At 56.2% G+C, this 25,007-nt stretch overlaps 1 protein-coding gene across 6 annotated transcripts in view; it reads right to left on the reverse strand.

Annotated features, from left to right (window-relative positions):
• Nucleotides 1–18,477, reverse strand: part of P4HA2 (prolyl 4-hydroxylase subunit alpha 2) — a 35,946-nt gene extending 17,469 nt beyond the window's left edge. For 2 of the 6 annotated variants that reach the window (XM_075541513.1, XM_075541517.1), the window contains exons 1-8: nucleotides 17,975–18,100; nucleotides 17,317–17,486; nucleotides 7,880–7,979; nucleotides 7,370–7,466; nucleotides 6,842–6,993; nucleotides 2,817–2,954; nucleotides 1,692–1,931; nucleotides 472–668 (exon numbers count right to left, since the gene is read on the reverse strand). In XM_075541513.1, the coding sequence (XP_075397628.1) occupies nucleotides 472–668; nucleotides 1,692–1,931; nucleotides 2,817–2,954; nucleotides 6,842–6,993; nucleotides 7,370–7,466; nucleotides 7,880–7,961 (906 nt within the window). In that variant the 5' untranslated portion in view covers nucleotides 7,962–7,979; nucleotides 17,317–17,486; nucleotides 17,975–18,100. Of the gene's footprint in view, nucleotides 1–471; nucleotides 669–1,691; nucleotides 1,932–2,816; nucleotides 2,955–6,841; nucleotides 6,994–7,369; nucleotides 7,467–7,879; nucleotides 7,980–17,316; nucleotides 17,487–17,616; nucleotides 17,773–17,974; nucleotides 18,101–18,286 lie in introns of those variants that run through there. The other 4 variants (XM_075541515.1, XM_075541516.1, XM_075541514.1 and 1 more) reach the window with 4 other exon arrangements.
• Between the last annotated feature and the right edge of the window lie 6,530 nt (nucleotides 18,478–25,007).

The raw sequence follows: 25,007 nt of genomic DNA on the forward strand, positions 1-25,007 counted from the left end.
CTTTTCTTTGCCCCCAAGAATACCCCATGTCTTCGAATCCTGTAGCAGAAGCTAGTTCCGGACCCTCCCCAGAACTTTAAAAGTTTGGGGCCAGAGGAAAGCCTTTCCAGGGGGAGAAGCCAGTGCATGTCAGGCTTACATGGGTGTGCACAAGGCTGCGAGCCTGCCCCCCACACCGTCTCCCACGCCCCAGGGACAGACTCCTGAAACTGAGCTCAACTCTCAAGACATTACTCCGCACACAGCAGGGCTTGCCGTGGGGCCTGGGACTCATCCACACCCGTGGTCCTCATCATACAGAGTCACGCAAAAACTGGGCCTGCTGGACCAGGGTCCAGGGCTCAGTGGTAATTCAGAGGGCCGAGACTCTGCTAGAGTCAGGGGGCGAGAGTCTGCCACACCTGCCCTCAGAGAACACCTGCCTCTCCCCCTCGAATCTGCCCGTCTAAGTCCACAGCCGGGGCCTCTCACCAGCTTGACGCCCTCCCCACGACAGAGGCCCTCGTAAACGTCCCTCTCAGGCAGGTAGTCCGCGGGCCTCTCGTAGACGCCATCCTGGGCAGCTGGCTCGGCATCCGTGGTCTGGTTCGGTAACGTTTGCTGCCTCTCGCCTTCCAACAAGTGTTCAAAGTACCGCAGGTTCCCTCCAGCCCGTTCATGGCTCGGGTCTGGAAACAGCAGAGGGCACGGCAGGAAAGGAAACCACAACATCTGTTAGGTCATTCAGAGCCAGTCTCCCTCCAGGCGGCCCCCCACACGCAGTGCTCGCTCGCTCGCTGGGCAGCGCCAGCGCCAGCAGAGGCTCTACCTGCTGTGGCCAGAGTCCAGAGCCCAGAGCCCAGACGGCCGCACAGGGAGCTGCTTAGCCAGCCCTGAGCACCTAGGACTGTCCTCTCACGCCTCCCTGGATGCCTCCGGGCCTGGGTCCAGAGAAGCAGCCCCCTGCTCATGGCGTGGCTCTCTGGTAGATGCGTGGCCCGTGGCCACATCACGTGCTGTGCACAGCCAGAATGCCAGCCAAAGAAACGGCCACATGACGCGTACTGCCATAGCCTGGGGGCCTCTCAACACCCAAAGGTGTGAGCTTGGCGGGCCCTCTGCTGCACAGTGAGGCCCACAGATGGTAAGGTTTTCCAGAAAGAGAACCCGGGCATCCTGTTTCCCCACCCCTTCACCCCTTCATGTGAGGCCCTTAGTAACTCGCCTAATGGAACCTACAAAGCTCTCTTCCTACGTCCCTGTTGTGGGACATGTGTAGGCGAGCGGAGCCCAGACTCAGGGCCTGGTCAAGAGCAGCAGCAGCAGCAACAGCAGCAGCAGCAGCAGCAGCAGCAGGGGCTCAGCTGGTCTGCGGAATCCCAGAGCACCATGACAGGAGGGTGACAGGAGGGACAGGCGGGTATGACTCGGGGTCCTGAAGGGTGGCTGTTTGCGCAGAGCTGCTCCTGCTGTACCACCCTGCAGAGCGGCAGAGGCCCCAGAGCTCTGGGCTTCTCTTCAAAAGTCCTGGGTGGCTCCATCAGTAAGGGCTAAGGCAGGGGTTCAGGCAGGTTGGCTCTTGGGGCAGGGCCTGGAATCGGTCAGGTATTCGCCCCCTGTTGGGTGGCAGGCCGACTGGCACAGTCCGGGGGAGGTTCAGGCAGTGGTGCCAGCACTACCACCACCCAGCCCCTTCCCCAGCAGCTCCTTACCAAGGGAGAGCAGGCGGCGGGTGAGCTCCAGGGCCCGGGGCAGATCGCCCAGCTGGAAGACGGCGTAGCTGAGGTAGTCCAGCACCTGGGCCTTGGCCGTGGTGGCCTCCTCCCCCGCATCGAGCTGCTTCAGCACCTGCTCCATCCACAGCACAGTGTGGTAGTAGTCCCCCTCGTTGTAGGCCAAGCGGCCCATCCCAAAGCAGTCGTCCACACTCAGGGTGGCCTGGTACTTGGTTCCTGCAGCAGGAGAGATAGAGGCAGGCTCGAGGGCACCTCTGGGCTGCAGTGGCATGCCTGAAGGGGAAAGAGCCTGGGCCGGCGGGGGTCATCACGCCAGCAGGGCCACACCAGGCTGCAGACCATGGTGGCAAAGGGCCCTAATGCAGGGACCATAGCCAGCCCAGCCCTGGCCCTTTCCAGCCTCCCTCTCCTCCAGGTGTGTTCACAGCCAATCTCCCAGCCTCAGTCTCCTCCCCTCCCAAGTGGGACGAGACCCTGTCAGAGGAAGCCTGACACTCCCACCTCTGAGAAGTACTTAGGAGACCATGGGCATGTGGGGGAAGCCGGCTGGGTGGGAGTGGAGGGTGGGAAGATGCTCTGACAGAAGGTAGGAAAGAAAAGGTGGGTGGCAGCGAACGCCATGGATGAAGATAATGGCTTCCAGGAAGCGGAGACGGACAGCAGAGGCTCGCTGGAGCTGGGGCTCCTGAGGAGGGTGTTTGTGTGATGGACGGGCTGGGCAGGAAGAGGCCAGAGTTGGACAACCGGGGGCAGGGGACATCCCTGGGGCGGGCACAGGCAGGGGTAGGGGCAGGGAGTCAGGCAGCAACCTCACATGTGAAGGAACGAGAGGGCAGGACTCAGGGTGTGGACTCAGGGTCCTGTGGGGCTGCAGGGGCAGAGGTGGAAGGGGTTCCTGACCGGCAGGCCCAGTTTTCCCTCCGACATAGGGCACGAGGGCCCCACTGAGCTTAGATGGGAAGCAATCAGCTGGGGATGGGAGAATGGTACCCACTGGGCACCAAGAGAGTGAGGTTTCCCACCGGTGGTCATACCCCTGAGGGCAAGGCCCCAGGCTGGGATGGTCCCACATGTCCAGCCACCAACAGGGTTGTGAATTACCTGGAAGTTCCCCTTTGGAAATGGTGTCCGGGTCCAGTTTGTACGTGTCCTGAAGCCTCATCAGAGCCTTGGCAGCTCCCGTTTCGTCCTCGTCGGTGGGGAAGAACTGCCGCTGCACGGAGAGGTTGGCAATAAAGCCTGCAGACGAGAGGCGGAGAATGAGCGATTACCCACCGTCCACGGCGGAATGCCCCTACAGGCTGGCGGGAGGATGAGAGCAGCCTGACCCACAGTGGTCCTTCACGGCGTTTCTGAGGTCGTAACCCTTTGTGGGAGCAGCCAGTCTCCACGGTCTCCCATGGAGCAGCTCGTGGGGTTTGAACCACTGACCTTGAGATTAGCAGCATAGTTTCTATTAACCATTAACAGGATCCTGGCTAGCTGAATCTCCCACCTCATCCCTCAAAGGCTGTGCCCCTCCCACCAGTTAGCCCTCCTGGTGGCTCCAGCCCACAGGGCCCTCTCCTTCCTTTCCTCCCTCGACCTGCTGCCTGGGCTGCTTAGGAGGAAACAGCCCAACACTGGTTCGTCCGAGGCTGGGAGCTGTCCCTGGAAGGCGCTCGGTCTGACTCAGCAGTGGACAACAGGAAACACACAGGGCCACAGGAGTGGGCTTGGAGAGGACTCAGCAACCACCCAACACAAAGTGAGCCGCAGACATAACGTTCACCCGTGTTCCCTGGTTGTTCGGATAGCCACGTGTCCCAGCACCCAGCCCACAGGGAGGAGCCCCAAGGACAGAGGAGGTCAATTCAGAGAGCCCAGCTGTCCACTTCCTAATGACCACTGGCCCTTGGCTTCCAGAAAGGGGAGGGCAGTCCTACAGGCGTTTAGAGCTGCCTCGCCTCACCCCTGGTTACCAACTCAGGGTGAGAGGCCCAGAGAAACCCCCCTGGGCCTGGCTCCGCTCCCTGGACCCCCACCCCTCAGATCTGCAAGGAGAGTAAGCTCCCCGAGCTTGGGGCTCAAACCTACAGCCTGGAGCCTATGAGAGGCCCTGACCACAGAACAACCCCAGAGGTGACTGTTTGGGGTCTGCAGGCCCTAGCAGTCAAGCTAGGCAGGTACCTGCTACATCCCCAGTAGAGGGAGCCAGGCCCTGCCCACTGACTCAGGGGCTGAGAACCCCTGCCTGTTCCCGGCTGGCTTCTTCCCAAAGGCAACAGCACCCACTGCCACCGGCTCTCAGCACCTCACACTCAAACGCCCGCCCCTAGCCATGCCTGGGACCCAGGGACCATGACCAAGAGCAAGCCAAGCCATCCGCACAGCTGCAAGGTCAGGGACTCTTCGAGCTTGGAATTCGGTACAAACTAGAAACATGTCCCCAGAAACAGCCACATTTCAGGGGCAAGCACTCTGACGGTGAGAAAAATATCCCGCTGCTCTCTGGCCCCTCTCTTACCCCCCTCCAGGCAATTACAAAGAACCAGATGATGGCCATGGGGGGTGGGAGTGTGGAGCAGAAAGCTGGAGGGCAGGAGGTCCGCAGAGAAGGGCTTAGGCTTCAGCTGCGCATGCCTCTCGGCATGCAGATGGCCTGTCCTGAGCTACGCAAGGGCCCAGGCTGGGACACAGGGCTCTGGGAAAGGCAGCTGTGGCCTCTGGAGTCTGAGAGCTCCGTGGGCACAGTTCCAGGCCCGCTGAGTTCACCAATCCCTCCCTGGAGGCAGCCCTGCCCTGAGCCCAGCCCAGCCGGGCCACAGAGACCGCCCTGTGCAGTGAACCACCGCTCAGGGCGAGGAGGCCGGGGACCAGGAGGTTGGGCCTGGGCCCAGGGTCAGGAGGGTACAGGAAAACTCGAAGTCCATAGAAAACCCTGCCTCGGTACGCATGCCAGACACAGTTCAAGAGCTTTTCAGTCCCACCCTGGCCTGTAAAAACCACACTTCTTTGGGTTTACCTTCAGCACACAAGCTTGCTGATCATTTAGAACAGCAGTTCTCCACCTGTGGGCCACGACCCCTTTGGGGGTCAAATGACCCTTTCACAGGGGTTGCCCGATTCACAACAGTAGTAAAATTACAGTTAGGAAGTAGCAACAAAAATAATTTTAAGGCTGGGAGGTCACCACAACATGAGGAACTGTATTAAAGGGTCATGGCATTAGGAAGGTTGAGAACAAGGACTGATTTAGACGCAAGCCCACAGCCAATGACCTGATTTTTGTTTTTGAGTCAATACAATATTTCACTAACTTTTTATGTGATAGTTATTGCTGTTTAATAGACACACAAATAAGTTCTATATATTTAAAATGCACAATGGGCTCATTGTTCGGAACTATTTATTGTGGATTAGGTGAGACTTGACAGGCAGATCAGCATTGTTGAATCCAACAACTCCCGCGCTGCCACCATGTGGACTCTGACTCACAGCAGCCCTGCAGGGCCGCCCTATGGAACTGCCCCTGTGGGTCTCTAAGACTGTAACTCTTCGTGGCAGTAGAAAGCCTCATCTTCCTCCTGCAGAGTGCCTGGGGGCTTGGAACACCTGACCTTGAGGTTAGCAGCCCAATACGTAACCACTTACGCCACCACAGTTCCTTAAACAACTGAAAACTAAAACACCGCAAACTCGCCCTCATCGAGTTGATGCCAATCCATAGCAGCCCTACCGGACAGGTAGACGGCCCCCGTGAGTTTCTGAGCCCATAACTCTTTCTGGGAGTAGAAAGCCTCATCTTTCTCCCGAGGAGCAACCAGCGGTTTCAAACTGCTGCAACCCAATGCAAAAGCACTATACCACCAAGACTAACCTCCAAATAGCTGGCCCTAGCCTTCCCTAACCCCCCTTTCCCTTCTCCCTCTTGTAGAACAGTGAACACCCGTGACTGGACATTTTGTTTGTGAAAGATAATCCCCGGGGCTGCATTTAGAAGGCCCTGCTCCACAGCTCGCCTTGGCCCCACCACCCAGCTCACTCGCTTGCATCAACACGTTGGGCCCTGAAAGCAAGTGAGCTTGCCTCCCCTGGTACACAATGCAAACGAAGGATCATGTATGTTCTGTTTTCATGTATATGCCGATGGAGAAAGAGTAAGGTTCTGATAGGACTTAGTACGAGGTGACTAGACTAAGAATTACAACTTATCGTGAAAACGGGTGTTGCTGTGAGGTACCTTAGCATTGGATGCTTCACCACTGTGCTATAGGGTCTCCTTGGGACGGAGTCATGGGGCTCAGTGACTCACCCACCCAACCACACCTCGGGTGGTGCAAGCCCACCCAAGCGCACCTCGGAAGAAAAGGCCTGGCGATTCTGTGAAGATGAAAACTAAAGAGAAAAACAAACCCATTGCTATCGAGGACTGTCTCACTGACTCAGTGACCACACAGGATGGAGTAGGACGGCTCCCTAAAGTTCCCCAGCTGAAATATATATATATATATATATATATATATAAATTTATTTGGGGCTCATACAACTCTTATCACAATCCATCCATCCATTGGGTCGAGCACATCTGTACATTTGTTGCCATCATTTTCAAAACACTTTCTTTCTACTTGAGCCCCTGGCATTGGCCCAGCTGAAATCTTTAAAGCTGCTGGCTGCCACATCTTCCTCCCACGACCTGCTGACCTTGTGGCGAACAGCTGAGCCCCTAGCCCCTGTGCCAGTAGGGCGCCTGGCCACAAGGCTGACAACCCAGAAAGCCCGCTGGAGCAGCTCTACGCTCGGATATGCGGGCCTGCCACGAGGCAGGGTCAACTCAGCAGCAGCAGGTTGCGGTCTCTTCACTAGTTAACTGGTACAGAGTTGCATGTCAGTCCTATAGTCATAAAACAAACATGCACAAAATCAAACAAACAAAACCAAACTCACTGCCCACGAGTCCATTTCTACTCCCAGTGACCCTGTCGGTCCCCACAGAAAAGGCAGCGTCCCGGGATGAGGCGGCTCCGAGCTCACACGCCACAGAGGCCCAGCACACCAGACCCAAGCCAGGAGCAGACACACAGATGCCCGGGAGGAAGCACATCAGCACACGCTCACTGAAGCACCTCCTCCCCGCCCCTCACCTGCTGCCGAGTCTTGCAAGACCAGGTCCTCCAGGGCAGGCCAGTCTGTGTTCAGCCGCTTCACCAGTTTGTAGGCGTTCACGGGGTGTGCCAGGTAGCCCTCGGGGTCAGCCGCTGACTTGCTGGTCAGCGCTTCCATTCTGTTGGCCCAACTGTGGGACGGGAAGAAAGGGAAGGCTGTCATGCTCCCCACAGAGACGTCAGCCTGTGGCGACTCCCACGGGGCCCTGGGGTCCTTCTCATGGAGAGGTATCTCGTAATGTCGTCTCTCCCAGCTCAAACTGCCAGCCCCTGCGTCCAGACAAGAGGTGTGGGCAAAAGGGCTCTTAGGCAGAAAAGGGGGAAACAAACTAACCTGGGTGACTCCCTAGCCCATGCACTGCACTCTGGAGGAGCGGCAGGAAGTCACTCCCAGGCCAGCCCCGGATCTCCTGCTCCAGAGTCTCGTCTTTGGGACACCCTCCATGGGCTCTAGCAGGGCAGGAGGGCTGACGGGGGGTGGGTGTGAAGACTTAGGGTATTCGTCACCTCTTAATCTGGGCGAGCTTGGCCTCCTCCGCTAGGATGTACTCCTTCAGAGACTTCACCAGATCCTTCTCGGCATAGATCAGGTCCGTCATGTGCCCTGCCGCGGAGCCGAGGAGGGCTGGTGAGCAATGGATGGACCGCCCGCCACCTCCCTAGAGTTGCAGACACCAGCCTGGGGGCAGGGGGGCAGTTTTCTTGGATGGGGGGAGCTTGTTGTTACATGGACCCTGGGCACTCAGAGGATCTGGGCCCCCGGTTCATGCAGAGTGAGGGTGTCAGGAAAACACACTGGGGCACAGGGTGGTTTCTGCTCAGAATCCCTCTCTGATTTGGGAGAAAGGTGGTCAGAAAGGCCCACGGTCTGGGAACAGCCTGCACTTCCAGGACGCCAGCTTGTCAGGACCACCTCAAGCTCCATGTTCCCCAATGAGAACAGCGCTCAGCTGTGCCATCCCCCTGGCCTTTGACCCAAGGGTAGCTCAAACAAGGGCCAATCCTGCTGGCTCATACCAATGGACGTGAAGAACTCAGCCCCCACACAGCCCAGGACACCAAGCCAGATCAGCAGCAGCACGGACACCTGGGGTCTCATGGTCACAGAGGTCAGTATCTGTAAGGCATTTAGTGGCACTCGTTAGATCAACACAGCCAGGAACAAGACATGTAACATACACACATCAACACAGGCGTGGGCTCAAATATGGCCTGAGCCCTGGCCAGGCATCCCAAAGCTGAGGCACACATTCAGGTTCACCCATCAGAGAGAGTGTGGGTAAGGTGTGCTCAATTCGGGCCCCTGCGCTGGAAAGCCACTGCTTTCAGGAGAGGCCCCGCCCTCTTGGCTCCTGCGAACCAGCTGCCACATGAGACAGCCGAACATTCTAGGAGTAAGGTCCCCTCTGGCCCCTAACAGTCTGGCAGTCCCTGGTCCTGGGCAGTCATTCCCCGGACTGCCGGTCTGGCTCTATCCTCCCTTCCGCATGCGTCAGATGCCTTGGGCCCAGACATAACACACAGTCCCCAGCCCAGACAGTCCGGGAGCTACAGTGACAGACAGAGAACTTGACACCATGTGGCATATGACCCTGGGGGAGCCATGCCCAAAGTCAGCACAGGCTGGCTTAGAGGAAGAATCAAACCGGCCTTGCCCATCTGCACCTGTCCACCACGAGTGGGCAAGCCCAAACCACACTATCCCCGACCCTGTCTCCTCTCAGACACTGTCCTCACCAGCCAGCCACCCTCCTTCACAAATGTTGACTAAAGACACTGAGCTAGGCACTCGAGAGACAAAGATCAATAAGCCACTGTCGGCCAAAACCTCAGGTTGGGCTGGGCTGCTGGCCAATGAGAGGCCAGCTCTGTCTGCTCACCAGTCTAAGAAGAGCCAGGGCCAGCGCTCAGGGCAGAGGGCACAGCGTAGGGCCAGCCCCACCGGCTGCAGCTCAATGTACAATGGAAGCCTTGGACCCGGTGTCCAGCTCAGAGCACCATCTTGGGCATGTCCAAGAGACGGGCTTGGACCCACTTGGGACACACTCCCGTACTGGAGGGGCAGCACCCACCCGGGTCCAGCTCTGCCAGCCCTTTCTCCTCCCACCTCCGGTTCAGCCAATTCCAGGAAAGTGCTCAAATGGAACATACGGAGAGAAGTCAGTGTAAGCCTTACCAAAGCTCATGTCTGCTGCCTGCCCGCCATACCCAAGTAGACACATCGTCACCTCCTCATCCCCCATCTGTTCTGGCCCAAGCTCCATCCCACCCCCACCCCTGCCAAGGGCCTCTCTCAGGAAGAGAAGGGAGGGAATGAATGAACACCCTGTTTGTCACGCCCCTGCTGACGGAGCCAGCAGCATGCCAGCCGCTGCGCTTGGAGCTGGGGACACAGAGCCACACAGGACACAGGATTTCCACGCCAAGCCTGCTGCTGGGTAGGCAATATTAGGCTACATGGTTCTACAGAGTCAGGAGTCAGAGGAAGGTTCATCGTGGAGAGGTGAGCAGACCTGGATGCTTGCCCGGTTCTGGCCACAGGTTGCTCCCAGAAGCCTGTGCGCCCTGCTTCCTCGCCCGGAGCCAGGATCCCATAGCTGCTTTCACTTAGATGGGTAGGTGTCTGTTCCTTACACCTGAAGAGGCTTAGCAGCTCAGGAGAGCACTCCCATGCACGTGTATGCAGGGAGACGTGTTCGTGGACAGTGACGGGCCAGCCGGTTGCCCCTCAGGACTGGAGCACAGGGAACAAACCAGCACGGCTCCCCAAGTGCGTCGCTGGTTCCAACAGCCCACCCCCTCAGAGATGAGGACACAAACTCTGGGGAGGGAGGAGCCCCTCTGTGCTTTCCAGCCATCCTGGTGAGAATTCCCCGGGTTTGTGCCTGATACCGCCCGCCCGGGGTGGAAAAGAGCCAAGTTCCTTCATTACATGACTACCATCTGTCATGTCTCTGGAATGTGCCGTGCTGGCTTAGAATGAGCCCATCCATGCAGCCCGGCCTGGAGGCAGAGCCCTGGAGAACTGCACATGCCCCTCTGGAAAACAGCTTATCAAGAGCCTGCAGAGCCCTGCTCTGGGTGTGTGTGGTGGGGGGAGGAGGCAGGGGGAGGGCAGGGATGACTCAGCTGGTGTAGAGCACTGAGCAGTTCCAGGAGCCCCCAGCCCGCTATAGACACACTGCCACCCTAGGATGGGGAGTCTTGGAGGCCTGTCCACTGCACCTGATCCTGGGCCCAATCAATTACAAAAGGCATGGTGCAGAAACAAACATCTAATTAGGGTCAGGTTGGAATGGGACAGCATTCAAGGACTAGGTCCCACCGTGCAGAAAAGGCTAACCAGCTTCATGTGCCACCGCCACCGCCATCCCATCTCACACCTAACACCAGACTTGCTTCGGGCAATGTAGGTAGAAGGATGTATGTAGAGTGGCTCCTGAAATACTTGTCCAGTGCTGCCAGAAGCTCTCTTGGGGACTCTTAGAAACCCAGGCAGAGTGGGCCTGAGAGAGAGAGGGCGGAGGTCCCTTGAAGACAACATGACCCCAAGCCTGCACAGAAAACCCACACTGGGTCTCAGAGATCTGAATCATATCCTGAGTTCAGAACAGCTCCCAGCTTGTATCAAAACCCAAAAAACAAATTCAGTGCAGTCAGATCCATTCCAACTCACGGTGACCGGCAGCACAGAGCAGGGCTGCTCCACAGGTCCCCCAGGGGTTCTTACAGCAGTCAGTGCCAGGTCCTCCCCCTGCACAGCAGCCAGTGGTGCGAACCACTGATTTTGGTTTGGTTTGGTTAGCGCTGAACCCATGGCGCCACCACGGCTCCTGTGGCCTGTACTGGGTGTCCAGATAATGCTTCCTCACAAATTTGTTCAAGGGAGCAGAAGATAGGAAGATTTCAGAAATTACATTTCTCTCCTACAGCTTATAGTTTCATAGCATAGTGCTATTTGACACAAAGTAAAGATTAAAGCATGCCCGTAAGTGAGAAAAAGCAGCTCCTACCCAATGATGCATCCTATGAGTCCATTTGTGAAGGAAAAAGACATGTATATGTATTCAAAGATCACAAATCAAACTGTATCTTGAAGGGAATTTCTTTTGCTCCCATGCTTGTCTCTCCTAATCTTTGTCCAACAAGTCCAATTCAAACGCAAAAACCCACTGCCACCAAGTCGAGTTCCACTCAGATCAGCTCTGGAGGACAGGCGAGAAGTGCCCGGTGGGTTTCCGAGACTGTAACTCTTCACACCAGGAGGAAGCCCTGTCTTTAGCCAGAGAAGCAGCGGGTGGTTTCAAACTGCTGACCCCGTGGATCGCAGCCCAACACATCACCACGATGCCACCAGGACACCTAAGAATGTTAAAAATATTTCTATGATATGCTTCCAGTGAAATGGGAATACATAGAACAGGCCCTTCTCAAATACACCCCCGCAGGGTGTGTCAGCCCCCGAGTTTGGACCCCCACAGGGAGGTGATCCAAAGCCTGCCAACACCCCAGCAACAGTGATTCACCCACCAGGCGACTGACACTGTCTGTGTGCGGAGCAATTCCAAGACACACAACCAGAGGCCCCTCCAATCCAGCTCTTTGGAAAGGCTGTTTGCAGCCAGATGGCCAGAAAGAGATGTTTCCAACTGCAAAACTAACTGTGGCCTTAGCCTCTCCGCTTACCTCATTGTAGGCCCTTCTGCCAAGCTCCCAGCTGCAGCCCAAATGCAGCAGCTTGGGTTTTAACAACGCATTTAACAGCCTGGAGACAGAACATGGGTTTGCTGAGAACAAACAGGCCTGGCCCTGGCCTGGTGCTGAACAAGAGGCTGCCTGCCTTCTGCAATGGGGCACAAGCTTGTCTGAGCAGGGCTCGCCCAGGGGCCCGGACTCCATGGGTGTCAGCACGGGCAGGGGCAGCAGAGGGCCTTGATGCTCAGCACACCTGCCACTAGCCGGGGCTCCAGGAAGCTCCCCCTCAGAATGTCTGTCAGACCCACAGCCACTGCCCCCAGTACCCCAGGAAGGGTGTACGCCAGCCCATTCTCCTTTCCTGATGTCAAGACACAGCCATTAGTCTGGTCTCAGCTTCCCTGACACATACCCCACCCCCGCCACTGCACTGGCTGCCCACATCCCAGCCCTCCCCCCCCCCAAGACCAGAAACCCCTCACAGGTTCTGCACTGCCCTCAGGAGAAAGTCCAAACGCCTCTGCTCAAAGGGCCTTTTTGACCCTGGGAGCCCCGGCTCTGCCACTTTCTCCAGCCCCATCTCACAATTCCACGGTTTATACTTTAGACAAGCACGTCGCGCAGAAAACACGCTCCTTCGCTGGGAGCCGACCTATCTGCTCTTCCCCTTTCTCTACCTCGTACTCGAAGGAAGACTGCTGCTTCCCGAACTGGGCTGATAAAACAGGCCAAAGCTGAGTGAGGGGTGGCAGAGACTTAGCAGCCAGGGCAAGATGGACTCACCGAAAGCACTAGACAAAAAGACAAAACCTATAGGCCCCTCTATCTGAGATGCTTTGGAAGGGCCTTGGCATCTCTTGGCCTCACCTGTCTGTCCCCTGGGACCTTGGCCACTTGGAGACGACCCCGTGGAGGAGACTGTAGGTCCAGGCCAATTTGCTGGCTCCTCCCATGACTGCCAGGCTCGCCTTGCAAGAAATGCCACTCTGCCCAGGGCAGCACCTGGCCTCTCCAGAGGCTACCAGGAGCTCTGATAATGTAGCCAAGCAGTGAGGCGGCGTAAGCACCCCCACCCCACCCGAGACAGCCTCCAAGGAAGGGCAGAGCACACAGACACACAGCAGATAAACTCCCTCTAGGGGGCCTCATGGGACTGATTGTTCTGAGGCAAGGAACATCCCAGCGCCCGCCCAGTGGTGTCCTGAACGACTGGACAGCAGTGGGGCAGCTTGCCAAAGCACAGCCCTGCCCACGGGGCTGCTTCTGGCCTCCCTGACCCTGCTTTTCCCTGGCTCGGTCCTGCTGCCTTGCGGATGGCCCCTCCCCATCAGCATTAAGAGACTTGCGCTCTGCCTCAGGCTCTGCTTTCTGGGAACCCAGGCAGGGCCAGTCAGTTTCCAGAAATCTTGCATGTCTACCAGCTACTCCTTACCAAAGCCTTGAACATTACATAGTCATCTCCAGTTCGCCGGGGTTGAGAGAGAGCTTTCTGCACATCTGACATCTTAGAGCAGAGGTTCTCCACCTTCCTCATGCCAAGACCCTTTCATATAGTTCCTCATGTTGTGGTGACCCCCAACCATAACATTATTTTCGTTGCTACCGCATCACTGTCATTTTGCTACTGTTATGAATCATCATGTAAATATCTGATCTGCAGGATGGATTTTCATGGTTACAAAGTGAACATCATGAAAGCATAGTGATTCATCACAAAAACGATATAATTATATATTGTGAAATATTTATTTCTAATGACAGATAAATGAAATTTTGTCTTGGAGCATGGTGTAGCATGGGGAACAGTCTTTCCGCCGGGTACTTTGTCTATGGGCGTATCTGCATGTGGGCAGACCCTCCTGGAGACGGAGAGAGGAGCGGTGTCTGGGTTCCTAAGACCATCAGAAATACATGTTTTCTGGTGGTCTTAGGGGACTCCTGTGAAAGGATCACTTGATCCCCAAAGGGGTTGCCCCCCACAGGTTGAGAACCGCTGTCTTAAAGCAAATCAATGGTCAATGGGACTCATCAAACACACTTTGTACCAGGCCATGCTGGCTGCCACACAACCCTACTGAGTGGTGCCTCCTACCCTCCAGAGCATGGCTGCCCAAATTGGCAAGGGGAGCATACGTTGTCCTGACAGCAGGCTTTATCTCATGTGTGATAGTCAGGTTTATTGTGCTAAACTGGCCAATAGGAATATGTGGGATTAATCAAGTTGTAGTTTCATTGGAGGGCAAAGAGATAAATGGCTCTTCAAGGCCCACCTGCCTCTCTCTTGCTCTCTGATGATCAGAGGGTGCTGGAGTGTTCATGCTGCTGCTGGAGTTAAGTTCTCTGCCTTAACCTGTGGCCAACACCACCTGGGGGCCAGGTCAGCCTGTGGATTGTGTTGCTAGAGCTTGAGGCTCCTTGGAGACCTGCTTCGCCACGTTGTTGGTGCGTACCTCATCCTTCGCTTTAGCTTGAGGCTGGTGACTTCTGTCACCTTGCCTTACGTGTGTTAGACATCCCATCTGGGCCTGCTTCCTTGAGCTCCGAACTACTAACTGTTGGTGACCCACCCTGCTGCTTGCTGCCTGTGGGAAGACTCTGCTAGCCTTGCCCGAGGGAGGTCTCTGCTGTCTGCTTCTCGGACCTTAGACCTGGCAGCCCATGTGAGTTGAAGGACTTCCAGTATATTCACTTTTCCACAGAATTGAGTAGAACTGAACCCTCTCTACTTGCTGTGTAGACTAATTAGATGTTATATTCCTTCTTGAGATATATATATCCATAAGTACATATATATACATAACCATATATATGTATATAACCGTAAGTGCCCTGGTCTCCTTTCTCTAGAGAACCGTGTCTAACCCATGAGGTTACCTCACAGGCTCACAAACAGCTTTCAGCTCTGCAACACCTCTGACTAGAGCCCACAGCATCATGGAACCCTGGGTGCAGGTGAGCAGCCACGCATACGGTGGGCATCAACGGCCCTCGCCAATGACCAGCCTGGGCATCTAAGGGCCAGATGGCACTGTCAATGGACAGACCCAGACTTAAACCCCAGCTCTGCTGCCGCTCCCTGGCTTTGTGACTCTGGACCTCGGGCGATCCTGTGAGGGCCTGTATCTCAGAGGGCTGGTGTGAAGATGGGGTCGTCAGTGGACCTGAAGCAGACAGCTCTGAGCTAGAGTCAGCGATCCCTGGGGAAGATGCCAACAAGGGCAGATATTATCAAACTCCACGTTCCAGAAGTGCCGGAAGGGGGTAGAGCGCAGTACACTCCAGAGAGAAAGGAGCCCAAGGTAAAGCAGCCCAGTGCTCACAGGAGAAATCTTGGGACAGACCACTCACCAGCTCTACAGCTCAGTTCTGCAGGCAAAGGCTGGAACTGGACCAATGTCCTGGGATAATTTCATGCAGTACTGCGCCCTCTGATCTGCTCACTCCAGGCTCAGACAAATGCTGGGCTCTAGGAGCTCAGCCACACCTGGACCCTCAGAGGCACCTGGTGCAGAGGCCAGCCTCTAGCAAGCACTTCCTGAAGGGTGTGGGCCACCTTATCAGAGCACTTAATCCTCTCCCCTGATACCAGAACAATTGAACAAAAAATCTCTCCCTGGCTCCAAGAAGTCTCTTTCAAGCTCTCACTTGGTTCTGCTCCTTCTGAAAATAAAGCCGCCAATCCTTCCTCCCCCAGTCCCAGATCCACACCCCTGGGATGGCAAGACCCACCAGCCCTCTGGGCTTCTGGACAAGATGCTGACTTCCCAGGGCACTTAAAAGTCCACTTTGCTAGCCTTGAGCGAGTTCAGCCCTCGCTCCCGCACTGGCCTGGGCTTGCATGTGCCAGCATCACTGTTTCCTGCCAACCTCCATCTGCATAAAATTAAACTCCTGACAGATCCCAGGATGTGAGGACCCGCCCGGCCAGCTCTTTGCACACTATCAGCCAGCGTGGCCACAATCCGGCCAAGGCTTTGCACTCAGCCTCAGACCCACCCTCCCAAGGATGTAGGAGTGAGGCACTCCCAGGAAATGAGAAGACCCCAGGTTCCCTCCCCCCACTCATTCCTGGGGCTGCTCCCACTCAGTCCTCCCTCTCATGAGCACTCTCACCCGGCGCCTCCCCTGTCTCCATGAAGTGGCAACTTCTGAGAGTTTGTGGGCTACCCAGGGCAAGAATAGCAAGGCCACTGCTGCAGGCAGGCCCCCACTCTTCCTCCTCACGGACTGCCAGTCCTGGTACCCACTAGGCCCCGGGTGGGTAATATCCAGCCTACAAATAAGACCCATGAAATCAATACCAGCTAGCATCGCATACCTCACCAAAGAGAAGTCAGTTCAGCCATCACATTCGGGGTGAGTTAATTACGTGTTTGAATAGATACAGTTTTAAAGTTGGTCGTTGTGTGTAGCCCTCAAACGACGTTATAAAGATCCATATGGCCCCTTGGCAGAAAAAGGCTTCCCACCCCTGCTCTAGGCAGCTGGCACACAAATGTGCTTTAAGGAACATACAGAGATCAGCTGGGGCCAAGCACAGCCCATGACGGCGTAAACACTCCCAGGTGCTGTACCTCAGAGGCTGTGACAGGCCAGGAAGGCTTATCAGAAGCCACTGCCAATGCCCTGGCTCAGTTGTCCCCATTGCTTCCTACAGTGCACCACACACGCTGGCATGGCCTAGTCTGACAGCTTCTCTGGGATGAAGCCCCAGCCAATTCACCTCCAGCCTTGCTATGTGGCTCCCTTGGCTGGAGCACCTGAGAACACAAAGCCCTGAGAAGAAAAAGCCTCTAAGCCTCAACCGACTTGTGACTGGGACAAGGTGCATTGCTGCCTGGACCCTGAGACCCAGCAATCACAGGGAGAGACTGCACCCTGAACATTCTGGGGCAGGTTACACACAAGCCAGAAAAAACTCTGGGTCATACAATAGAGAACAATAGGGAGGGAAGCTGTTGACCCCCATATGATATAGGTTGACAAGAGGCAACTTATAGAAACACCCTATAAATTCTTAGGCTGACAAGGGCTCCCTAAAGAATCTGGGACATTTCAGAATACCCCAAGCTCCAAAGTGCCCCCCACCCCAAGCCTGGTTTTCGGGGCCAGGTTTTCCTGCAAACTGGCTGGGGCTGCATGGAGTCTACAGGGAGCAGCACACGCCTGAAGTGTCACTCTGTAGCCATGATACCAGCGCAGGTCCTAGGAAGGATCCTAATGCTCTCCTATACCAAAGTAAAGGTGCCAAGTGAGAATACAGCAGCCAGGGACCCGCCTGGCTGCCCAGCAACACCCTGACCCAGAACTGCTGTGAGGGTACCATACCAGGCACTGCCCTCCCACTCCAGACTCGTACAGATGGAGTCCATGGGCCGCTTGCCCCTCTGTGTCCCTTCTCCATCACCTGGCTTCCACTGCTCTTGTTGTTAGGGCACCGAGTCAGCTCTGGCCTGTAGCGACCTTGTGCACCAGAAGGAAGCACTGACCCGTCCCGCGCCACCGTCACCATTGTTCCTGTGCTTGAGCCCCTGGTTGAAGCCAGTGTCCATGCGTTTCCTCGGTGGCCTTCCTCCTTTTCGCTGCCCCTCTACAGCCAAAGGATGAGGCTGGCCCAGTGTTCTGGCACACAGGCTGTTGCTCTGTACTGGGTACTTTTTCTCTGGCTGACTGAACTCCTCGGTGGGGGGAAGTGGAGGGCGCACCTCTGGTCCAGCTGCCCAGCGCTCCCCCACCCTCCCTCCCAGGCCAGCACTCACCTCCACGCTGCTCAGGGACCTTCCCACTCTGCAGTCAGTCTGCCCCACTGGGCTAGCAGCTCCCCGCAGTGTCTGGCACACAGAAGGGTCTCTTTGTTGAAGTAGTTAACTGACCACCGCGGGTCTCTCGGCGGCTAAGGAGAAACCACCCGGGCCTGGACAGGCGATGTCTGGAAAGGAGAATAGCTTTTCTAATACAATCAGCCAGGGAATGGAGCACCAAATCGTGGGCCCGGACCCACCAAAACCCGGGCTCCCACCAACACGAGGGGGCCCTTCGGGCCAGGGCAACGCCCCCACCTCTTGCTGAGACTGCCCTTGGAGCCCGGCCACCCCTTCCAGGGGAGCCTGACCGGCCAGCGCGGCCAAGTTCCTCGCCCGGCCCTGTTCCTGCCCGGCCAGGGACTGGCCAGAAGGGCGCCGCTGGCTGACCTCACCCCCCAGCTCGGGAAGGGAACGCAGGCGGCGAGACAGGAACCCAGACGGCGGTCCAGACAGGCCCCGCTGCGCTGCGGACCGCGGCCCAGGCGCTCCGGGACGGCGGCGTGCGACCCCGACCCCGGCCCCGGCCCGCGCCCCCTGTCCCGGCCCCGGCCCCGCCCGGCTCGGCCCGGGCCCGGCCCTGGCCCCGGTGGACCCGCGGGAGCCGCTCGCCCACCTGGAACGCGCCGCTCCCGGCGTTTCCAGAACCTCCCGCGGCGCCACCCGGCCCGCTCGGCGCCTCCGCCCCCGCGGCTCCGCCTCCCGGCTCCGCCCGCTTGAGCCGCCGCCACGTCCCCACCTCCCCCGCACGCCACCCCCGGCCCGGCCCTGGCTCCGCGCCCCGAGGGCCTGGCCAGCGGTCGCCACCGCCGGCGTCCCCGGGGAGGCCCAGGCTGCCCGGCCGCGCGGGGAGCGGGCCCCGGGCCAGGCGGGACGGCCGCCCGCGCCTTCATGCAACCCGCCGCCCGCCGCACGTAGGCGCGCCCACCTGTGAGAGCCGCCGCGCCCCGCTCCACTGCCCCGGCGGCCGGCGAAGGGCGGCGACACCTCCACCCCTGCGCCCAGCGTGGACGCTGCAGGGGAGCCTCCTTGCGTGCCGTCCTCAGCTCACACCCCTCTCCTCGGCGGCCCTGCGGGGTCCTTGGGGCTCCTTCTGCCCCTTCCCCTCCTGGGACTGCTGACATAGGGCTGTCCGGAGGGGTGGACACAGAAGGCCCCCCCGCAAGAAGACCGGGTTCCCAGCGTCCAAGACTGGCCCGAAGGGAGCCAATCAAAGACCGGAGGGGTTGGGGTACCACAGCCTGGGGCACGTTGGGACCCACTCTGACTCTGCCTAGACACCTAACCCCTCCCCCCACCGCCTCCTCCCCCATCGCCCCTTACAGCGCTGACCACCACACTAGTCCAATCTGGAAGAGGCAGCAAACTTCGGCCTGAGCAAGGGAAGCCCTGAGCATTTTCCCACGCCTGCTCTGTGAACCTTTCTGGTCATGAATGAGGGGAAACGCAGTCTGAGAATCTCATCAGGGAGGGGAGCCCAGAGCAGGAGGTGCCCGCCTGCGGCTCAGGCCAAGTATGGGTGTTCCCCGTGGAATGCGGGCCAGATGGGCAGCCCAGACCTGAGGCAGCGCGTGCACGTGCATGTACGCACGCACGCACAGACAGACAGAGGTTGTATACAGCGCACAAAAAGTGCAAACCACTGTTGTGCCCTGCTCCATCCCGTAAATCAGAGGAAAGGCCCCACCCCCATGGGCCAGGTCCTGCATTCTCTCCTCCCTGGAGCTGGCCCTGTGACTCAGCCCTTCTGTCTCTCGAATGTTCACCACTCTCCACCCCCCATGTAAACAGCCCAGAAAGATGTTCAAACCTCTGCTCTGGAAACAAAGCCCTCATTCGGCCTTGTCCCCCACAGCAGTGTCTCCTTTCTCCCCAAGCCCAGCAAACTGCTGGACAGGGCGGTCTGGCTCCATGTGCTCACCTCTCTCCCTCCCCTCCGGCCGGGCAGCTGAGTGTCTGACCCTTGCACAATGCCAAACCAGGTCTCAATAAACTCCCTACAACTGCACATTGCAGAATCCAGGGACCGTTGTCTTTCAAGACCCCAGCAGCATTTGACCCCATCTCCCACTTGGTCTCCCTCCATGCCTTCTAGACACGTCTGACCAGTCTCCTGCCTTGCCTCAGCCTTGTCAGTCCTCCAGTCACAAAAGGCTGGCACTCTTCAAAGCCCAGGCAGCCCTCTCTACTTCTCTTCCCATTCCTGCCCTTATTCCTGAGCTTCAGACGTGTATGAATATGTCTATAGCTCCACTGGAATAGCCTCTGCCAGGAAGATGTGAACCATATGTGTCTTTGGCCCCTCAGCATATCCGCAGCCTCTGTCACAAAACCAGGCACATGGTAGATGCTCAAGAAATCGTTGGTGAATCATGAAGGAAGAATAGCAAACTACTGATAGCAATGCAAAGAACGGGACATCCAAAACCCCTGATAGTGCTCATGGCAGAACCTTTACACAAACCAAGAGGCAGTCCTTCAAACAGAACCAGGAAAGGGGGCAAGCTTAAAATCAGGGTGTGTGCCAGGATTGTGTCCTCTCACCATACTTGTTCAATCAGTATGCTGAGCAAATCATCCTGGAAGCTGGACTGTATGAAAAATGAGGCATCAGGATTAGGAGAAGACTTAACAAGCTGGGACGACGACACAGCCTTGCTTGCTGAAAGCAAGGAAGACTTGAAGCACTTGCTGATGAAAATCAAGGCTCCAGCCTTCAGTCTGGCTTCCAACTCTGGGTCGAGTTAACCAAAAACCTCACAACTGGACCAGTAGACAACATCAGGATAACTGGAGAAAAGATTGGTGTTGTCAAGGATTTTACTGTACTTGGATCCACGAGCAACGCTTTGGAAGAAGCAGTCAAGAAATCAACCAATGCATTGCACTGGGTAAATCTGCTGCACACGGCCTCTTTAAAGGGTTGAGAAGTAAGGATGTCACTTTAAGGACTAAGGTGCTCCTGCCCCAAGTCATGGTATCTTCAAATGCCTCATATACATGTGAAAATTGGACAAGCTATAAGGAAGACTGGCGAAGAAATGATGCATTTGAATGGTGGTGTTGTTGAAAACATTAGAAGTACCACAGACTGTCCGAAGGACAAACAAACCTGTCTTGGGCAAAGGACAACCAGAATGTTCCTTGGAAGGGAAGATGGTGTGACTTCTTCTCATATGCTTTGGACAGGTTATCAGAAGAGCGCTGTCTCAGGAAAAGGATATGACACTTAGTGTCGTAGAGAGCTGAAAGGAAGACCACGCTCGAGGAGATGGACTGACACAGCGGCTGCAACAATGGGCTCAAACGAAACCATTAGAAGGGGTGGCACAGCAGCGGGCAGTGTTTCATTCTGTTGTACAGAAGGCTCCATAACAACATGAAGGAAGAGTCCCTTAGCACCTGCATTGTGAGGTTGTGGTATCGAGGGCATAAGTGGAACTTCCAGAGCCTGCTAACTCAGGGTCCCTGTTGGGAATCACACTCCCTGAGAAGAGGCACCACTGACTGAGAATCTGGTCTCCTTGGTCTCCACTGCCCCTTCCCCTGCAGGGAGAATCCATCCATTGATCCAGGATATGTGTGGCCTCCGGCTCTTCTGTGGAAACCCTGGCCCTCGGCAGCCTCTCCATCCTAGACCTGCTCTGCTGACTGCTGACACCTCCGAGTGGCCTTCAGAGGCTCTGAGTCTCCAGACTCAGCCACAGTACTTGATAGGTGACATCAACTCCCCCTACTCCATTTAAATGGCTTCACTCCAGCATTTCCCATCTCACTGTCAGGCCCCCACTCTCTCTCACCTGGACCATCATCCTGGTCCACCCGTTTGAATCTGACCCACTTTGTTCCATCTGTCTTACTGCCCCCCCACATTTCCACATATAAAAACAAGTACAAATCCACTGCTGTTTACTTGATTCCGACTCATGCTGTTGTTACTGTTGTTGTTAAGTGCTGTCCAGTTGGTGCTACCTCACAGCGACCCTGTAGACCCAATAGAACAAAACACCACCTGGTCCCACGCCATCCTCACAATTGTTCTTATCGATGGAGACCATCGACGCAGTCACTGGGTCAATCTGTCTTGTCGAGGGCTTTACCAAGCCTGATGCCAAGGACAAAGTGTGGCCGTTCTTGCCTCTAAGGAGCACTCTGGATGTACTTCTTCCTCGACAGATGTGTTTGTTCACTTGGCAGTCCATGTACTGGCAACATTCTTCCAGTACTTTCATCCCACTCAGAGTGCCTATGTACTTATGCAGTGTTTCTGAGGCTACAAATCATTTTTTAAAATGATTATTGTTCAGTCGTTCCCCATTTTATTGGGCGCTTGTACAGATATTATAACAATCCATCGTTCAATTACTTCTAGCCTGATTGTACAAATGCTGCCACCATCATTTGCAAAACATTCTCTTTCTTCCTGCACTTTGGTATCAGCTCCCCTTTATACCCGCCCCCCAAGAACCCTCATTAGTATATTAAATATTATTATTGTTATTCCTTTTTTTGCCATATCTTACACCATCCAATGTATAAATCTTTACAGGAGCAGAGAGTCTGAAATTTCTCCTGAGGAATGGTTGGTGGGTTTGAACCAAGGACCTTGCAATTTGCAGCCCAATGCTTACTCCTTCAGCCCCACCAGGACTCTCATTTCCACATATAGACTGCTCAAAACTGTCCCCTTATCCCAAGGATAGACACCAGCCTCCTCATCAAGGCGACCAGTCTCCTTTGTCCAGCCCCTGGTGGCCTCTCTTGTCAAGTGCAGCCTGAAACCCAGTGCCCCAGGCACCCAGGCATAGTCAAGCCCCACTCAAATGGTGTCACCGCCGAGTCTTTGTACATGTCCTCTCCCTCTCCCTGGAGTTCTCCCTTCCCCAAAATTGTTCCCTCCAAAAGCCTTTCTGGCCCCACCCTGGGTGGGGTCCCCCTCACAGACCCCATATTTCACGCATGCTACCTGGTACCATTCAATGTCTGACTACCCCACATTCCACGTCTGCTTTCCTGGCGTGGGGACCATCTGTGTCCTGTTCATCACTGCGTTTCCGGTCCTAGCACAGGACAGGAAGTAGAGGAACAAGACCTGACAGAGTCCAAGGTGACCAGACGTCCCGCTTTTGGCGGGACAGTCCCAATTTTTAACAATTTTCCCGAGTCCTGCGGCGTTTTAAAAAGTCCCAATTTTTGGAAAGAATGCACGACAAGCTAGGGTATACGATTTTCGGCCATTTCACCAGGATATGAGTTTTATCAATGGTGTCCCGCTGGTGTCCCGCTTTACCGATGTGAAAATCTGGGTGCCTCGCTGAAGGAAGTCATTGAACATCCACAAAGCACAGAGATTGACTCCCTCCCACCTGTTCAATCCAGAGTCTGAGCCACGCCTGCCTTCCCTTCTGGGAGGTTTCTATTCTACCCATTCGTAAATGCACTCCTTGAGCATTGGCTCCACCTGCAAACGCCCCAGAAACTGGGATCCTGGATGTCAAAGGCCGTTCTGTCTCATGAAGAAAATGGGCAGTGAACAGACTCCCACACAGCACCCTCATCCAGGGAGGGAAACCAACTCCTTGCAGCTGTTGGAGGCTCCTGGTAGGAGGTGCTTCCTACTCTCCGCCTTGGACACACTCCTCCGGCTCAGAACCCCCCATGAGCTCAGTCTCTGACCCAAGCATGGCTGAAGCTTTGTCCAAATGAGGCCTCCCATGATGTGCCTATTTGCTCATTCGGGTATCAGTGTTCCTTACTTCTTGTTTAGGCCCTGAGCGGCTCTGCTCGAAGGGACATCACTGTCAGCTTACAGGAGGCTGGTCTTGTCCTGCAGCCCGCCCGTATCCCAAGGGCAGGGCCTGTTCGTATGTTTGTTTGTTTTCCCAGAGGGGGCAATAAGAACCTCTGTGCTGGTTGAGCAGGTAAGTAGATGGATGAGAGAGTGCGTAGGATTCAGGCTTCTCTCCTGTCCTGCCCTGAAGCCCCACCTACCTGTGCTCCCTAGCCCTAGGGGAGAGGAGCTGGGTTCTCCGCAGCTGCTGCTGCTGCTGCTGCTGCTGCTGCTGCTGCTGCTGCTGCTGCTGCTGCTGCTGCTGCTGCTGCTGCTGCTGCTGCTGCTGCTGCTGCTGCTGCTGCTGCTGCCGCCAACTACGGACCCTGGGAACCAGGCCTTCTGAGCCCCAGACCCCTCGGAGGGCAAACGATGCCTCTCAGAGGGCCTTATAGAGGTTGGCACTGCCCTGTACCCGATGGCCAGTCCACACACAGCCAGCAGGGCCCTGGGCCCCCTCCCCTCCTGGGGGGAGCGAGGAGAGACTGGGTGTGACCCTACCCCAGCAGGAACGGAGCCAAGCTCTGAAGAGGGCGGTGGCAGGATTTGCGGGGAGCCACCTAGTGGTGGAACGCTGCTCTGGAGTCAGCAATTCTTGGCAGTCTGGTGGTCTCTGCAGCGGGAGCCTGGGAAAAGAAGGGAAGAGATCACAGAATCCCCCGGAGCCAGCAGGGTCAGCCCTGGGCAGGACCAACTGAACCTCGAGAGAGTAAATTTAAAAAACAACATAAAAACAAACAAGACAAAAACAACTCACTACTATCAAGTCCATTCATAAAAACCACCGTGACCTGATAGGACAGAGGCGAATTGCCCCTGTGGGTCTTCCCGCAAAATCCTTAAGTCCATTTAATAAGTGCAAACGATGAGGGAGGTCCTGGAAAATAGCTAGGAGCCCCCTCCCCTGTGGTGAAAGTTAGCAGAGCCAGCTCGCTGGCTGAGCTGTCATTACAGGGTGGAGAGAGACGCCAGCCTGTCCGGGGCCTTTGGGAACTGGAATTGCCTAGGTGGTCCAGGACAGGTCCCCACCCCCACCCCTGTGGTTGGAAGAGTGGGCCCAGGCCTCTACTCCACCTCCCTTCTTGTCGTCAGCCCTGAACCAGAGGCTGCTGGGCTAAGGGAAATGCCCAGAGGGTCACAGTGAGCTTGGGGCCCTGCTTGCAAGTCCTGGTGTTTCGCTGCATACAGCGTGAAGCAGCAGGCAGATGCTCCTGGAAGTTATTTTAATTACAGCCCAGCAGTCCCCTGTTCCTCCTCCATCAGCTCTGAGCTCCAAGTGGAACTGGGTGGGGCTCAGGGAGGGGTGAGGTTGAAGAGGGATGGGGATAGCTGTTGAACATCTGACTTGGTAGTTGTTTTAGAGACTAGCACTTCAGTGGTTTTAATATCTTGTCTCCGGTCATGCCAAAATATTAGGGAGCCAGTAGAGGAGGATGTCGGGGAGCCACAGAAGCTGCAAAGCGACAAGACTGCAAAGGCCCATGTGCAGATCACAGGGGGGCTATGTGTCCCAAAGAAGGGCTGGAGTGTGGTGCTGGGGGCAGGGGCCAGTCACCCAAGTGAAAGAGAGGAGGGGTCGTTTGGGCTTGGGGTTCAAGCAGAGGGCCCTGGCTGCTTGTCATAGAGGGCAAGGATGGGGTGGGTACAGGGAGGGATGGAGACAGGTGCTGGGTGACCACTGCCGGTAAACTGGGCTGAAGCAGGGCAATGTGTTTCGACAGGAAGAATGGACTCAAGAAAGAATAAAATATGAGGCACGATCGTTTGAGGAGATGAACTGACACAGTGGCTGCACCAATGGGCCCAAGCCTGGGAACCA

Source organism: Tenrec ecaudatus, chromosome 2 (assembly GCF_050624435.1).
Source record: "Tenrec ecaudatus isolate mTenEca1 chromosome 2, mTenEca1.hap1, whole genome shotgun sequence".
NCBI lineage: Eukaryota > Metazoa > Chordata > Mammalia > Afrosoricida > Tenrecidae > Tenrec > Tenrec ecaudatus.